Source organism: Furipterus horrens, unplaced genomic scaffold, assembly GCF_987537825.1.
Source record: "Furipterus horrens unplaced genomic scaffold, mFurHor1.1.pri manual_scaffold_5, whole genome shotgun sequence".
NCBI lineage: Eukaryota > Metazoa > Chordata > Mammalia > Chiroptera > Furipteridae > Furipterus > Furipterus horrens.
Window position 1 is genome coordinate 121,484,471 of NW_028327175.1, and position 15,839 is coordinate 121,500,309.

General features: G+C 53.4%; 3 protein-coding genes across 6 annotated transcripts; all 3 read left to right on the top strand.

Annotated features, from left to right (window-relative positions):
- The first annotated feature begins 351 nt into the window (after window positions 1-351).
- GDPD3 (glycerophosphodiester phosphodiesterase domain containing 3) lies at window positions 352-5,479 on the top strand. Its single transcript, XM_090277520.1, has 10 exons — window positions 352-537; window positions 809-851; window positions 1,029-1,164; window positions 1,246-1,291; window positions 1,413-1,531; window positions 1,613-1,702; window positions 1,992-2,125; window positions 3,401-3,460; window positions 3,566-3,617; window positions 5,273-5,479. The coding sequence occupies exons 1-10, from the start codon at window positions 399-401 to the stop codon at window positions 5,420-5,422; spliced, it is 969 nt and encodes a 322-aa protein (XP_090133646.1). The 5' UTR covers window positions 352-398; the 3' UTR covers window positions 5,423-5,479.
- A 1,548-nt stretch (window positions 5,480-7,027) lies between these two features.
- YPEL3 (yippee like 3) lies at window positions 7,028-10,210 on the top strand. 4 transcript variants are annotated; one of them, XM_090277522.1, is made up of 5 exons: window positions 7,028-7,179; window positions 7,846-8,028; window positions 8,132-8,175; window positions 8,362-8,470; window positions 9,840-10,210. In XM_090277522.1, the coding sequence occupies exons 2-5, from the start codon at window positions 7,912-7,914 to the stop codon at window positions 9,927-9,929; spliced, it is 360 nt and encodes a 119-aa protein (XP_090133648.1). In that variant the 5' UTR covers window positions 7,028-7,179; window positions 7,846-7,911; the 3' UTR covers window positions 9,930-10,210. The 4 variants fall into 4 exon arrangements, with proteins under 4 accessions (XP_090133648.1, XP_090133650.1, XP_090133649.1 ...); XM_090277524.1 differs by having other exon boundaries at window positions 7,885-8,028; XM_090277523.1 differs by lacking the exon at window positions 7,028-7,179 and adding an exon at window positions 7,203-7,280.
- A 1,133-nt stretch (window positions 10,211-11,343) lies between these two features.
- TBX6 (T-box transcription factor 6) lies at window positions 11,344-15,530 on the top strand. The gene is made up of 8 exons (XM_090277525.1): window positions 11,344-11,483; window positions 11,570-11,804; window positions 12,702-12,969; window positions 13,052-13,198; window positions 13,409-13,479; window positions 14,480-14,553; window positions 14,635-14,815; window positions 14,904-15,530. The coding sequence occupies exons 1-8, from the start codon at window positions 11,366-11,368 to the stop codon at window positions 15,100-15,102; spliced, it is 1,293 nt and encodes a 430-aa protein (XP_090133651.1). The 5' UTR covers window positions 11,344-11,365; the 3' UTR covers window positions 15,103-15,530.
- The last annotated feature ends 309 nt before the right edge of the window (window positions 15,531-15,839 follow it).

Genomic DNA, 15,839 nt, shown 5'->3' on the forward strand with positions numbered 1-15,839 from the left:
CCCTACACACCCCAGATTTTCTGGAAACGGCAAGGGGCAGCGTGTTGTATCCCTCGACCACATGCACAGGTGGTAAGGGAGGGTGAAGGTTATGGCAGACCTGGTGGGATGAGGGACTTGACCACCCCCAGTGCGGCCAAGGAGAGGGAGTCCCTGGGTCTGTGAAGGGTTGGGGTGTGAGGGCCAGAGCTGCCTGGCTCCTCCTCCTGCCTCTACTCCATCTCCAGCTGAGCCCTGCAGCCTGGCCCTGGGCCAGCAGCAGGCTCAGCAGGTCCCAGGGGCGTGGTGGTGACCAGTGCTGGAACCACGGTACATCAGCCAGGCAATCAGCAAGGCAGCACAGTTCATGAGGGACAGCTGAGCTCGCGGCAGCCAGCGCCCGGAGAGGCCGTGTGGCCATGAGCCCTCTGCTGTACTATGCTCTGCCCGCCCTGGGCAGCTATGTCATGCTCTCCATCTTCTTCCTGCGGCGGCCTCGCCTGCTGCACACACCCCAAGTTCCTGCCTTCTGTCCCCACCTGGGGGCCCACCGTGGAGGTGAGATGGTGGGGGCAAGGGGGAGGGTGTCAGCTACTGAGGATGGAATAAGGATAACAAGTCATGTGCCAAAGTGGACAGCAGAGTGGAGTAGCTCTAAGGTGCCAAATGTTAGAAAGAAGGCAAAGACCAAGGTAGGAGAGCAGGTGGCAACATATTGTGTGGGATTAGGAAGAAGAGGTTGTTCAACCTGGGCTGACTCGGGGTGATGAGGGAGGGGGCGAGGGAAGGAGGCCAGGCCCCAGGGACCCACTGCTGCTGCCCCTCACAGGATCTGGAGAGAAGCTAGAGAACACCATGGAGGCCATGTTAAAGTAAGTGCACCTGCCCAGCTGAGCTGCCTGATGCCAAGGGGTGACGGGAGCCCCCTGGAGGCACTGCACAGCCTGCACATCCCGCCTTAAACTCTCGCACACTCCCCTAAACCTCCCACAGTCCTGCAGTCTGGCCTGTCCCAGTGCTCCAAACCTCCCTGACCTTTGTTCCCATAGCTCCATGGCCCAGCGAGCAGACCTCCTGGAGCTCGACTGCCAGCTGACTCAGGATGGTGTGGTGGTGGTGTCCCACGATGAGAACCTGTACCGCCAGTCAGGCGTGAATAGGGATGTGGGCAGCCTGAAGTTTGAGGTGGGCCTCGCCCCAGCCCCCCACCAAACCCAGAGAGCCACCACATGAGCCTCCTGGTCACATGCTCCTTGCTCTTCCCAGGAGCTGCCCCTCTACAAGGAGGAACTAGAGGTTTACTTCTCACCAGGTAAAAGCATGTCATGGCCCCAACCTCTGCCCTCTCTTTTCCCCTGGGACTTGCCCCTCTTCCCCTGGGTTCTTACCCCCGCCCAACCAATCCTCTGATCTCTCTTCCAACAACCCCCCAGGCCACTTTGCACATGGGTCAGACAGGCGCATGGTGCGTCTGGAAGACTTGTTCCAGAGGTTCCCTCGGATGCCCATGAGTGTGGAGGTCAAAGGGGAAAATGAGAAGCTCATTCACAAGGTGGTACTGCAGGCAGGGTGGGGGGTTCTGGGCCTCAAGAGAGGCCTAACTCCCCTTCATCTCCCCTCCTCCTCCTTCCAGATAGCCAGCCTGGTGAGGCACTTTGACCGCAATGAAATCACCATCTGGGCCTCAGAGAAGAGCTCAGTCATGAAGAAGTGCAAGGCTGCCGTAAGTCCCTTTTCCCTTCCTGCTCCAGTGACCCCTCCTCCCAGGCTAGAGAGGCTTGGGGGTTTCTGGAGGATTCGGAGAGGTGAGGTGGTAAAGGAAGTATGTGAGCAAAGTCATGCTGGTGGGAATGCGGAAGGTGCATTTAGGCTTCGAGTGCTGGGCCAAGATGTGGCTTTGATCCTGCAGGTAAGTAGGGTTTCCTGAATGTCCAAAATCTTCCCCTGCAGCCCAAGCTCCTCTGCTTCCCCAGGAGCACACTGATCCCCTCTCACCTTCCCTTGCCTCCCAGAACCCCAAGATGCCGATTTCCTTCACAATAAGCCGAGGATTCTGGTTGTTACTGCTGTATTACCTGGGGCTACTGCCCTTCATCCCTATCCCCGAGAGGTTCTTCCTCTGCTTCCTGCCCACCATCATCAACAGGTACCCACAAAGTCCCCATTTCCCTTCTTCATCCTCCCCCAGGCTTCCAGCTACTTCTGTTCTCAGAAAAACACCTCCCCATCTCAAGCTCCATTTTGTAGGCTCCCCAGTTCCCTTCAGGATAACCCCAGGGTGCTTTGAACACAGTGGTTCTCACCCAGCATTCCTAATACTAAGGGAACCATAAACTCCCTGAAGTTCAATGCAAATGGTGTTTATGTGGATGGGGTTTTAGGAAAAAGGGTTCATTTATTCATCCATCCAACAAATATTTATTGAATGCCTACTCTTCCAAGAGTGGGTACACTAGTGAAGAAGACCAACATGTGTGGGGCCAAGCCCTCAGCTTATAGTTTGGCTAGGTGAACAGATGTTACTTATAGTATCACTCTCTGATTCTCAAAAGGAAAAGCAAGTGTTTTCCTGTTGGGAGACAAGGATTAACAAAGTAACATCTGGGTAAAGTGTCAGAAATTCAGATATATCACCAGCTCTCAGGCAAGCCCCTCCCTTTGCTTTCAGAGAGCTCTGTAGCTGCCCCAGTGCTGTTTGCTCCCCTCTGTGGTCATGAGGGAAGCTCCCAGCCAGCCTCCACAAGCCTTTGCCACAAAGACATCATCACACTACTGAACATTGTGTACATAACTTTTACTACAGGACATACAAACTTTTCACATCCCTTAGTGTAGTTGAGCTTTATGTGGCAGCACCCCAGGAGGCACAAGAATCATGCATGACCCCACAGTACCCATGGAGCGTCTGAGGCTCAGAGTTCTGTAACCTGCTTGAGGTCATACAGCTAGAAGTACAGAGCCTGGTTTGCCCTGGATCTGACTCCAAAGTCTGTCCTGGGACATTGTGAAGAGCCTCTAAAGTCACCCCTGGAGTGCGACAATTAGGAACAAGTAGCCAACCCATTAAACACTGTCTGGTCTCAGGAAGCTGGTCAGATCCAACCAGGAGGATCTCCAGATTGGGAATCAAGTTGAGCTGGGTTTTGGTCCTGGCCCCATCACACTTGCTCTGTTACCTCGGGCAGTTAATATAGCTCTTCTGTAGAACAGTGAGGGTTGGGCACACCCTCAAAGCATGGAGTCAAGGATACAGGAGTAGGACCTCCCTGAACAATGCATGACTTGTTCATCTGGGCAACTGGAAAGGTTCTTCTAGAGGGAGTAGGTTTCAATAGGCAGGGATCACTACCACCCCTATTCCCCACCCCCGTGACAGAGAGAGAAAGACCCATGGACTGACCATGACACCACCTTTCCGCAGGACCTATTTCCCGTTCTCCAGTCCTGTGCTGAACCAGCTGGCAGCTGTGGTTTCTAAATGGTAAGTGGGACGAGAAGGCTGGGTAGAGTGTCCCCATAGAGACCTGCCTCTGCCCCTCTCCTTAGTCCCTCTCAACCTGTCCTTTGCCATCCTCCTCCCCACCAGGCTCATCATGAGGAAAAGTCTGATTCAACACTTGGAGCAACGAGGAGTGCAGGTGAGGCTTGACCCCTCCCCTCAGTTCACAGCATGGGCCTAGCACAGCATTTCAATCACAGCTCGGCTACTGCCTGGCTGGGCGCCTTGAGTCTTGGTTTCTTCATCTGTAAATTGAGATAATGATATATTTAACTCTTCTGGATATGTAACTGGTACTTACTAATGGCTTGATAAATGCTAGCCATTATGATGATGTCTTGAACTGTCCTGATCCCTATTGAGAAGGATTAGGGAAAGAAGAGAGAAGGGAAAAACCAGCCCAGCCCACCTCCTTCTGCCCCCCTGAGCATCAGCTTTGACCAGGTCATTTAATTAGCAAAACAGTGTTGAGAATATGTCCCAGGCATTATGGTACTGAGGATGGAGTAGGGAGTTAACCACAAGAGCAGAGGAAGGGAATGAAGCAGGCCATCACACGGGCAAGTAGTGGACAGAAAGGAAGCAGTGCAGTGGTCTGTGGGGTCACAGGAGGCCTTCTGGAAGAAGTGAGGAGCTGGCTCTAAGGGAAGGGCAAGGGACAGCATCTCAGGCAAGAGACTCAGCATGTGGGAAGGCCCAGAGGAGCAAGAGGCCTTGGCAGTCTGAAAAACTGTGCGGGCTTCCACCAGGCTGTGGTCTGAAGGAAGCAGCACAAGGAGAACTAGAGAAGGCAGAAGGGGCTGAGGCAGGCAACCCAAGGACCTCAGTGAGGAACCTGTACTTCAGCCCAAAGGGAAGAGAAGCTTTTGAGGAGAGAGACCTGATCCAACTGAGATTTGTTGAGTGAGGGTCACCCCGGCCACCATGTGGAGAAGTGATTGTGGGGGCCATAGTGGAAGCAGAGTCTCATGAAGAGGCTGAGGTGTTAACAGTTGGGATGCATAGAAGAGTTAACTCACAGACAAGCCATTGATTAGATGTGGGGGTAAGTGAGGCACGGATGTTGGGGTAAATGAGGATGATGTGGCTCTTCCATATCAGCCCTCCCACTCCTGTGGGCTTCACAACTCTAGGAGGCTGGACCATAACTCTCAGTTGTCACATTAAGAAACTGAGAGATCCAGTGACTTGGCAAGGGTACAAATCCCATCCCACCTATGTAAGTGTCCACAGGAAAGGACTCAGGAGTCAGAGAAGATGCAGAGCAGCAGCAGGTGTGGGCAGGCTGCGAGGCATTGGCATGCTGGTAAACAGTCCACAGCCAGCTCTCCAGGAGGGAAAAAGCACCCTGATTTGAACATTAGATCATTTCCCTGGTGTATATACTTCTACCTCAGCCAATTTCAGGCTACCAACATGATGTCACTGAACAAAGAGTTGAGAAAAGATGTGAGGTAGCACATGGTTATAGAGTATTTCCTTTGTACACATTTGACAGACATAACTTCCAGAGCATAGGTGATAGTAAAATGTAGTAAAATTATTAGGATGTGATGAGTTTTTAGTTTTTATTACCTTTGTTTTTAATATAGTTTACTGAATTGCAAGTTTATATAAGTTAATATTTAATAATGGCTGTGTTCAAAACCAATTTGCAAAATTTTTGAAAATTTAACAATCAGCTCCTCAGCATACCACTGCTGGGTGGTATCCAGAGGACAGCTCTGACCATCTGGATGCTCAGGGGAGTTCCAGGTAAATTTGGAACCTACAAGCCCCTCCCTCCCCACTCAGGTGATATTTTGGTGCCTTAATGAAGAGTCAGATTTTGAAGTAGCCTTCAATCTGGGGGCCACCGGCATCATCACTGATTATCCCACAGCCCTGAGGCGTTACCTGGACAACCGTGGAGCAGCTGCCCGAGTAGCTGCCCGAGTCTCCTGAGCTGGAGGCCCTAGCCCTCTCTTCTGTATCTCTTCCCCAATAAACATTTTCTTTTCAGTCATGCTTTTTGAGGAGGATGGGGGGAGGGGTTGGAGAGCCTATTGAAGTCCAATAATGGCAGCCCAGGACAGCCTAAGGCCAGAGTCTGGGGCCCTAACTAGCCTGACCCACTGGTTCCACTGCATTCCAGACCCAGAGTAATGCCACACCCTGTGCCAGCCTGGTTTCCACTCTCCTCAGGAATGTCCCTTCATAGCCACAGATATTCCATTCTGAGACCATTAAGAGTGCAGGGCACACAGCAAGGGACTTGACTTGCCCCTGTGGACCTCCTCACCTAGCTGCAGAGGGTGGGCATGGCTGGGACAGCTGAGTTCATGGCACCACCCATCTGCTGCCTCAGCCATTCCAACGTTCCACTCCTGTTTCCTGCTCGAGAAGCTCCCTGAATTCCTCAGCCCTCTCCAGCCCTAGTACTAGTACGTCATGCACTTAAGGAAGCACATATTTAACAAATGTGTATTGACTGCTCCAGGCCAGGCCAGCTACTGGGTCCACTGCAAAGAACAAAACAAGTTTAGTATGGCAGACATATTTAAACATATTCAGAGATGAGAAAGGGAAAGGGGGAAGCCCACAGCAGACACCCACTCAGCCTGGAGGGACGGGGGCATCAAAGGAGCCTATCACCTGGAGGAGGTGATGCTCAACAGTAGGAATTAGCTTGTTCCCAGACTCTGGCTCCCAGGGGTCTAATACCAATGGACACCTTTAGCTCTTCCATTCAAGAACTAATGAACAACACAAACAAACAAGCAAAATTGAACCACAGGCATGTAAACAAGGAGCAGACTAACAGTGACCAGTGGGGGAGAGGGAGGGAGAGAAGAGGGGAAAGAAGGGGAAGGGTCTAGTCAAGGAGCTAGTACAAATGGCCCATGGACATGGACAACGGGGTGGGGATTGACTGTGGGAGAGGGGGTGGACAGGGTGGGGGGGTGGAGGGAAGCAATGGAGGGGAAAAGTGGGACAACTGTAATAGAAAAACAATTTTAAAAAACTGGAAAAAAGAAAAGAAAAGGAGTCTGTCCCTGGTGCTATGGCCAAAGCCGTGGACGCAGACCAAAGTGAGAATTCCAATTTTGCCTCTTATCAGCTGGATAACCTCAGAAGAGCTGTTAGACCTCTTGGGACTCAAGTTTCCTTGTAAAATGAGAACAATAGCAGAAGCTGCCTCGGGATTTGCTTGCGTGGATTAAGAGTGAGGCACGGGCGGTGGGAAACGCAGATAATTATGATTATTATGTCCCCCGGGGGCGTGCATTCCGACACCGTCCCCCTCCTAACCCCATGCCAGGTCAGGTACCTCAGATACGTGTCCCTTCAAGAACCGCCAGAAGCCATAAGGGCAGCCGGATTCGGACCCTACCGGCCGGCTACCTGGATTGCTGGCCGTAGCCGCATTTCCGGGCAGGCCCAAAACGGGAGCTGGGGGAAGGGTAGCCCAGGCCTGCGCTGGCTGCTGTGTGACGCGCCCCCTCATTTGCATGCTGCGCGCCGATTGGCCACAGCGACCGCCGGGACCAGGGGCCGGCCCCCTCCCCCTCCCGCCGCAGCGGCGGCAGCAGCTGGTCTCGGTGTAAACAAGTCGCGGCGACTGGGAACCCGGGCCTGGGGGTGGACGGCGCCCACCAGGAGCGCCCCCCACTCCCAGGCCAGCCACCCCGGCCGACCGGCCTCCCGCGGGCCCAGGCGAGGTGAGGACCGCATCGTCAGGGCCGCGAGTCGCCCCGCGCCCTAGCCCGCCAGCGAGGACTGCCCCCTTCCCTGGCGCACGCCCCCCACCCCCGCGCCCCAGGTGAGCCCCGCAGTCTCAGGTAACGTCCCGCGGATGGAGGTAAGAGTCCCTCGGCATAGACAAGGCCTCAGCGTCCCTAGGTAAGAGCCCCTCCCCTCCTCGGTGACCCTCCAATTTCAGTGAGGCCTCCAGCCTTCCCCAGGTGTGGGACCCGCTCCTCAGGTGAACTCGCTGTACTTTAAGTGAAGTCGCCCCCTAGCTCAGCCCTCCACAGTTCAGATGAGGTCCTAAAAACCATCCTATTCCTAACCCCTGCAAGCTCCCCTAAACGGAGAACCGACAGCTCATCCACTCTAAAGCCCCTTCCTCCAGGTTCAGTTGCCAGGTCAGCAGGGGTGAGGTCGAAAGCAAGTGGGTGACTCATCATGGGCTCCTCCTAGCCTCAGTTTCCCCTCTGATGCAACGTGAGGCCTCCTCAGTGAGTCAAAACTGAGATGGCTCTGGCCCCTGGAGAGGCTGCTGGCTCTGGGGAGAGGAGAGAGCAGCCAAGTGTGACAGAGAGAGAGTCCCCATAGCCATGTGTGTGGCTGGGGTCCTGACAATCCACTCACTACCTCCTCCACAGGCACTGAGCTCTCTCTGCTCCCCGTGGGCTTCTCCCCAGGTGGGGCCACTACCCCCAGCCCCCGCCATGGTGCGGATTTCAAAGCCCAAGACATTTCAGGCCTACTTGGATGATTGTCACCGGAGGTATAGCTGTGCCCACTGCCGTGCTCACCTGGCCAACCACGACGACCTCATCTCCAAGGTAACCAGGTCACAGTTGGGGCTGGAATGGGAGGCTAGAGGGACTGCTTGCCAACTCTCCACCAATAACCCTGACCCCCTCCTCTCTCCCTTCCATTCTTTAGTCCTTCCAAGGCAGTCAGGGGCGTGCCTACCTCTTCAATTCTGTGTGAGTATTCAGCCTTCCTTCTTTCTTTCCCTGACCTCTACTATGACCTGTGACCCATGGCATCATGCTGAGACTCCCAAAATCCCCTGGTTCAGGCAAGAAGCTAAGGACAGACACAGTTGGAAACAAGCTAGAGGTGGGCTTCATTATGGGACCTTCCCTGGGACTGCCCCCATGTCCCCACAGGGTGAACGTGGGCTGCGGGCCAGCCGAGGAGCGGGTGTTGCTGACTGGCCTTCATGCTGTCGCTGACATCCACTGCGAGAACTGCAAGACCACTTTGGGCTGGAAATATGTGAGTCGGTAACTTCTGACCCCAGGCTAGCCTTTGACCTGACCTCACATCATAAGCAGTTATCTTTCAGAGTGTATAGGCCCAGCTCACACTAGTCAAACAGTCTTTTCATCCCATGACAATGTTTTCTTCTCTCACATCCTGCAGAGACTTTTAGAATTTTTCTGTTAACCCATCCCTCTCTTCACAGGCACAAGCATCCCCATTTTAGAGATGATGACGTAATCAGAGTTACCACTTAATGAAGGCTTGTTGCTATGCACTATTATGTGCTTGGCATATACCATTATCTCATTCAATCATTACAACCATTCTGTAGGTAGAGTCTATTATGATCTTCGTTTTACAGAAGAAAGGAAAGCACAGAGATGTTAGATAACTTGCCCAAGGTCACACATCCAGCAAGTAACAAAATAGGGACCAGAATCCTGCTTTGTTTTGTTTTGTTTTTTAACTCTAGACCCTTGACCTCAGCTTCTATTACCATTCATAGGATCAGAAGCATTGCCTAAGACTCCACAGCAACGTGGAGCTTGGGTCCGTGCACCTCCTTTTCCACTGCCCTCATTGCCACTACTGCTGTCCAGGGTCTGATTTCACTACTCTGAGTCTCATTTCCTTATCTGGCAGTAGAGGATAAAGCCACCACCTGGCACCCAAGATTGTTATGGAGATCAGATAGATGCAACAAAAGAAGATGCTCTTGGGAAACTGCAGTTGCTGGGAGCTGTGGTACCTTGGTGATGAGGATGCCCCAGGCAGACAGGCAGACAGCCCTGACCTGAGTTCACCCCTGGCCCTGCCACAGATTTGTTTTGTGTCCCTGTACAAGTGACTTGACTTCTCTGGACCTCTGTAAAAAAAAAAAGGTGGCCAGTTTAGAGGTCAAAAACTCAAGTGATTGCAGAGCCAAGCAGGTACTGTGGATCTGCAAAAGGAGTAACACAGATTGGGGGGCTGGGGGTCAGTCTGTGCCATGCTGCAGTGAGCATGGCCTGCCTGCCTATATGCTAGTATTTCGTTATTTTTATCAAACTCTCTGGTGGGCAAACAAAATACACATGTAGGCCAAAATTGGCCCTCAGGCTACAAGTTTGTAATCCCTGGATCTCGTAGAAACTTCTATATCATTGTTGTAGCTAACATTAGTATTTTAAAAGTGCCCATGATTCAAAGAGTTCTGTCTATCCTGTTGGTGAGAAACTCAGCCCTGCCACTTACTGACTCTGTCTGTGGGCAGGTGATTTGGCTTCTCTGGGTGACAGTTTTCTCGTATATGAAATGGGGCCAATCACACCCATGCCCCCAACCCTTATCCCTGTGGGTGAGGCCCTTGGTCTAGCGATGACAGCCTCTCCCCTCCTTTCAGGAACAGGCCTTCGAGAGCAGCCAGAAGTACAAAGAGGGGAAGTACATCATTGAACTCAACCACATGATCAAAGACAATGGCTGGGACTGACTCCTGCTCTTTCCGCATGTGGCTCCAGCCCTGTTTGGCCGCCAGGGGGCGTCACTGGCTTCCCTTCTTTGCCAGAAGGGAGGTCTGGACCCTCAGAGCCCCTGCAGAGGAAGAAGCATCCACCTCCTGTACATACATTTTACTGCATGCACTGTGACCTTGGGGGGAGATCAGAAGGTGGACGACCCCCGCACCCCCACCTCCCTGCGATCTGGCTGGCTTGGATCTCATTTTTTAACCTCTTCTTGCCCTGCCTATCCTGTAGATACGGACTGTGTGCTCTTAGCCCAGTGCACCATTTGCTCTGTGAACTTCTCCGACTGGGCCCCTCTTACCGCACGCGTGTCTGCTCCCCTTGTTCTGTAGCATTTGTACATAATAAAACAATGGAGTGGAGACAGCCCCAGGCTCATGTGGAATCAGGAAGGGGGAAACTCAAGTGCAGATTCCTGCCTCTATAGACCTATTCCCTTCTGAGCCCCAATGTGGCAGCGGGTAGTCACCGTGGTCAAAGGTGGCAGTCTGCACTCCTGGGGCCTGACTTCAGCCATCTTCTCTAGGACCCAGGACAGGTAGTGATTCCCAAGCCCACTCTAGCTGCATAGACCTTGACTTCTGCTGATCGGTGTCTTCTCAGCTATAGCATTTTACTACCGCCCAGCGGCTCCAGCGGTATCTCTGTATCTCTGTGCCCCAGTGGGCGTTGAGCCTGCTGGGAAATGTAGTTCCCAGGATTCCCCAGCACGGGACCTCCTGGGAAGCCCAGGCGCCTGCCAGTCAGACTGTATAGCTGTGGGGACCTCTAAACTTTTGAGACTGGGATGAGGGTGGTGACTGAGGACCAGGAAGGTCTCCAGAGTTCGGCCTTCGGCTGCGGACTCCAGTGTCCTGCGTAGCAATGTGCTCAGGCTGCGTCCCTCCAGTCATGCTTGTCCCTCCAAGCCCTGTAGTCCAAGTGAATTGGGGGGGCTGAGAGGGGGGAAGAAGTGGGTCACCTGCCAGAAAAGCCTGAGGCGCCATGGTCAGCCCCAGGACTCCAGACTCCATCCCAGGGTCCAGACCCCGCCCCCTCAATAGCTCATCCCTAGCTGGGGCTCCCCCCGTGGGAACGGGGACCAGCTGGCCGGAAGCGCCAAACTGCATCCCTGTCCAAGCCCCGGGGATCAATCAGGCCGAGGAGTTAATTATGTAACGAGGGGGCAGGGGGTCGAGGCTAATGAAGCCTGGGGAGGAGGGGTGGAAAGGAGGGTACCCAGGTATCCGGCCCCCTCTGGGACCCCTTCCAGGCCCCAGGGGTCTCCACCCCAGCCCAACTCAGGGCCCCAAAGAGGGAGGGGCTGTGATTCTGGGTCTGGAAGGGGCTGAGCTGTGAGCTATAAAGAGGGTATCTCTCAGCACCAGGGAACTCTAGGCAGCGTGTCCTGAGGCCAGGCTCCATGTATCATCCAAGAGAGTTGTACCCCTCCTTGGGGCCCAGCTACCGTCTTGGGCCCCCCCAGCCAGTGGCCGATTCCAGCTTCCCGCCTGCCCTAGCAGAGGGCTACCGCTATCCTGGTGAGCTTTGGGATGAGCTCCTATGTAGGGATTGGGGGGAGGTGCTGTGACCCTGGGCTGTCTCCTCATTCTCCCCCCATCTCCAGATTTGGACACTCCCAAACTGGATTGCTTCCTCTCGGGGATTGAGTCTGCTTCTCGCACCCTGGCTGCTCCCACACCGCTGCCCCCTCTGCCCTCAGCCCTGGGCACTGAGCCGTCTCCCCTGGCCCCAGAGGCTCTTCATTCACTCCCTGGAGTCAGCCTGAGCCTGGAGAACCAGGAGCTGTGGGAAGAGTTTAATTCTGTGGGAACAGAGATGATCATCACCAAAGCTGGGAGGTGAGGTCAAAGGACCCAGCGTGTTTCTGGTAGGGATCTCTTGGGAAAGGCAGAGTTTCTGGTGATGGGGCTAAGTTTGAGGGTTTCTAGCGGAGCTAGAGTTCTGCCTAAGTTCAGAACATGATTGTGGCCTGGGTTACTTCAGCAACTGGATCAGGGGTCATGTTGTGGAGGGTCTGTTTAGTCTGTGGCTGGTTTAGGGACCAACCTATTGGCAAGGGTCATATGTCAGTCTGGGCCATGGTCAGAAAGTCTGGCTGGGTTACAGCTTAGCATGTAGCCTAGAGTTGGGGTTCAGACTATGACTAGGGTCAAGGGACAACCAGTGACCAGCATCAGGGATATCTGGCTAGGATCAGGATCAGGGTTAGTGTTTGTTTGTGACTAGGTCCAGGGTTACCCTGGAGGCAGAGATATGCTCAGTGTGTGACCTTGTTGGGGGCGTTGGGGTGGGGGGAGGCAATGTCTTTAGACTGGGAGCTCAGGCCGTAGCATGGTGTCTTCTGCCACACTGAAAACAGGGCTTTTTGTTTTGTTTTTTCTTTTTTTTTCTGAAGCAGCTTTGTCAAGCAGCTGTAGATTCAGGTGCTGGGTATCAGGTAAGAAGGCAAGGTGGTTCCTGGAAAGATTTCCAGGAGAAAAGTGTGTCACCCTTCTTCTGCAAATAGATTTTGAGGGGTCAAGAGTCAGAGGAGTCTGAGCTCTGACACTGGTCAGATTACCTAATCTTTTGTTTCCTGTCTATAAAATGGGATGAAATAAGCTTCCGGATTCTGCCCTAGTTCCAACTCCAGCTCAAATGTTCTCTGACAGTCTGTGAGCTGGAGGTTCTGCCCCTTGGTGTACCTGCCTCTGGCTGGCAGGTAGCTCCAGGCCTCTATCTTCTATCCCATCCAGACGTATGTTCCCTGCTTGCCGAGTATCAGTCACTGGACTGGACCCCGAGGCTCGCTACCTGTTCCTTCTGGATGTAGTGCCAGTGGACGGAGCGCGCTATCGCTGGCAGGGTCGGCGTTGGGAGCCCAGCGGCAAGGCAGAGCCCCGCCTGCCTGACCGTGTCTACATTCACCCTGACTCTCCCGCCACTGGTGCTCACTGGATGCGGCAGCCCGTGTCTTTCCATCGTGTCAAGCTTACCAACAGCACACTGGACCCCCATGGCCACGTGAGGCCCAGGCTGGGACCCCAAGATGGAGGGTGGGGGTGGGGCCCAGGGCAAGGGGTCACTCCTATTTCTTCCCTTCCAGCTGATTTTGCACTCCATGCACAAGTATCAGCCCCGCATTCACATAGTGCGGGCCGCCCAGCTTTGTAGCCAACATTGGGGGGGTGTCGCCTCCTTCCGCTTCCCTGAGACTATGTTCATCTCTGTGACAGCCTACCAGAACCCCCAGGTGAGTGACCATGCTTGAGGGGGATTGTTTCCTCTCTTCGCGTTGGTGATGGCTTATAGCAAGCCCTTAAAGAGACTCTCAAGGTCACACTGCAGCCACTAGCAGGGCGGGTATGGCCCAGAAAATGAGGACCCTGATGTCACAAGGGGTGGTGGGTGGTGGTACTCTGCCCAGGGTGCAGGAGTCCTGACTCTGAATGTGTGCCCCCAGATCACACAACTGAAGATTGCAGCTAACCCCTTTGCCAAGGGTTTCCGGGAGAATGGCAGAAACTGTAAGAGGTGGGCACTGTTCATTCATTCACTTGTTCATTCAGCAAATGTGCATTAATTGCCCACTATGTGCCAGGCACTGTGTTGGATGCCAGGAACATAATGGTAAGCAAAAACATTTCTTCATTGATTCAATACTTCTTTAGCACCTGCTATGTGCCAGGCAGAGTTCTAGGCACTGTAGATGCATCAGTAAACAGGACAAACTAAAGCCCTGTCCTCACGGAACTAATACTCTGGCAGAGCAGACAACTAAACAGGAGAATATAATATATATATATTAGGTATAAGTTCTTAAGATAAAAGAAATAAAGCAAGGAAGGAAGACAGGAAAAACTGGAGCTTGATATTTATTAGCCAAGATGCCTGCAAAGGCCTCACTTATAAAGGACCTGAAGGAAGTATGGAAGGAAGCCATGTGGATATTTGGGAACAGCATGACAGGGAGTGGAACCAGCATGTGCACGAGCCCTGAGGTGGTGTGGCTTGAGTGGAGTGACAGAGGTGAGGTTTAGTTAAGACTTTGGCTTTTATTCTAGAGAGTACAGCCCCCTGAGCTGGCCCTTGCCCTCAAAGCAGAAGAGACATAAGTAAATCAACAGATTACCCTAACAAATGTAACAGTGTAACTGCTGACAAATGTTATCAGGGAGGGTACCTGGTGCTGTGGAAAGTCAGGACTTCTTGAGGAAGTTATGCATAGACTGAGACAAGGATGAGTTAAGCAGGTCAAGAGGGGTCAGAAGAGGGTCCTGAAAGGCAGTGGAGATGGCCAGAGAGCAAGGTGGGATGAGCCTAGTAGCTTGGGAAGAAGTTTCCATTAATTCTAAGTACAATAGGAAACCATTGTAAAGTTCTAGGTGTGGAGTAAGTCCCACCTCTGCTATTTTCTAGTCATTTAATTCTCTGGCCTTCATTTCCTTCATCTGTAAAATGGGTATAATAAAACTACTTGATAGGGTCCCTGGGAGGGCGAATGCCTGGCACCTGGTGCTATTATATTTCCCAGGGAGCGAGACGCCCGCGTTAAGAGGAAACTGCGGGGCCCAGAGCCAGTAGCCGCAGAGGCCTATGGGAGTGGAGGTGAGTATAGTCCCATGGTGATGGGGCCAAACCTGAGATGGTGATCCTCCTTAGCCCAACCCGTGTCTTCTGGCTCCCCAGATGCACCAGGTGGTCCCTGCGATTCCACACTGGGTGATGTTCATGAGTCAGATCCAGAGCAGGCTCCAGCGCCCAGAGAAGCTGCCCCTGTCCCAGCTCCTCCATGTGGTAGCTCCAGTGCTGAGGCCTACCTTCTGCACCCTGCAGCTTTCCATGGGGCTCCCAGTCTTCTTCCGACCAGGTGAGTGGGGCAAGGGCATAGGGCTGAGCTCTTCCAGTTTGGCGGGGGGGGTCCCGCTCCCCTGTTCTAATACCTTTTTCCACTTTAGGAACCCCAGCTTTCCTCAGGCTCCAGCCCCCTACTCAGCTGCATCCCTAGAGCTACAGTCTGGGCCAGGAGGCTCAGGATACCCAGCAGCTGCACACACAGCACCCTTTGCCTCACATTTCCTCCAAGGGGGCCCTTTGCCCTTACCCTACCCTGGGCCTGGGGCCTACCTTGATGTGGGCTCCAAACCAATGTACTGAGCCACTGCTAGGCCCGAATCCCTCCCTCAGTCTTCCATCCAGATTTCCAGTTCCCTTCCCCCAGGCCTGTAGCCTCCTCACTTCCACTGGCCCCATCCCCCACACCAAATGGCTGCCTCCTCCACCCTACTTCACACTTTGACTTCATTCCCACCCCCCTCTGGCTTCAAAGCTCTGGCTAAGCCACTGGGAGTCCAGCTGGGGCCAGCTTCCCCTTCCCAACTTTCACCTCAGTGTGAAGAGGGAGGCTCTACCTGGCCAAATGGGGCCTTGGGCCGGCAATACCAAGTCTTGGGCTTCATCCTCGGGCTGAGCTAGTCATATCTCCTCATCCTAGTGTGAACCACACCAATCTGTTCTCAGGACCAGAGTATTTTTGTTAATAAAACTCAAAAAACATCAGTGCTCTAGAAACATCAAGCTAATGTTGTCTGGCCCTGGGAGGGATAGGATGAGCAAAGATTTTATGGGGAGACCCCTGTCCCCAATCTAGACTTGCCATTTCCAGCTGCTTCATCTTGTGTACCTAAATCCACCTGCTCTGGGCTTGGTTCCTCTTCAAGAAAACTGCAGAATCAACGGCCTGACACTTATTGTTTTGATAATTAAATAGGGCCATCTCTGAGAACCTGGCCCTCTACCTAGATTTCAGGGAGCCCGCAGGAACAGTCACTGCCAGTGGATGAGGACCCAGGAGGCTCAGGGCAAGTGAACTGGCCTGAGCCTCACCTTCCTGT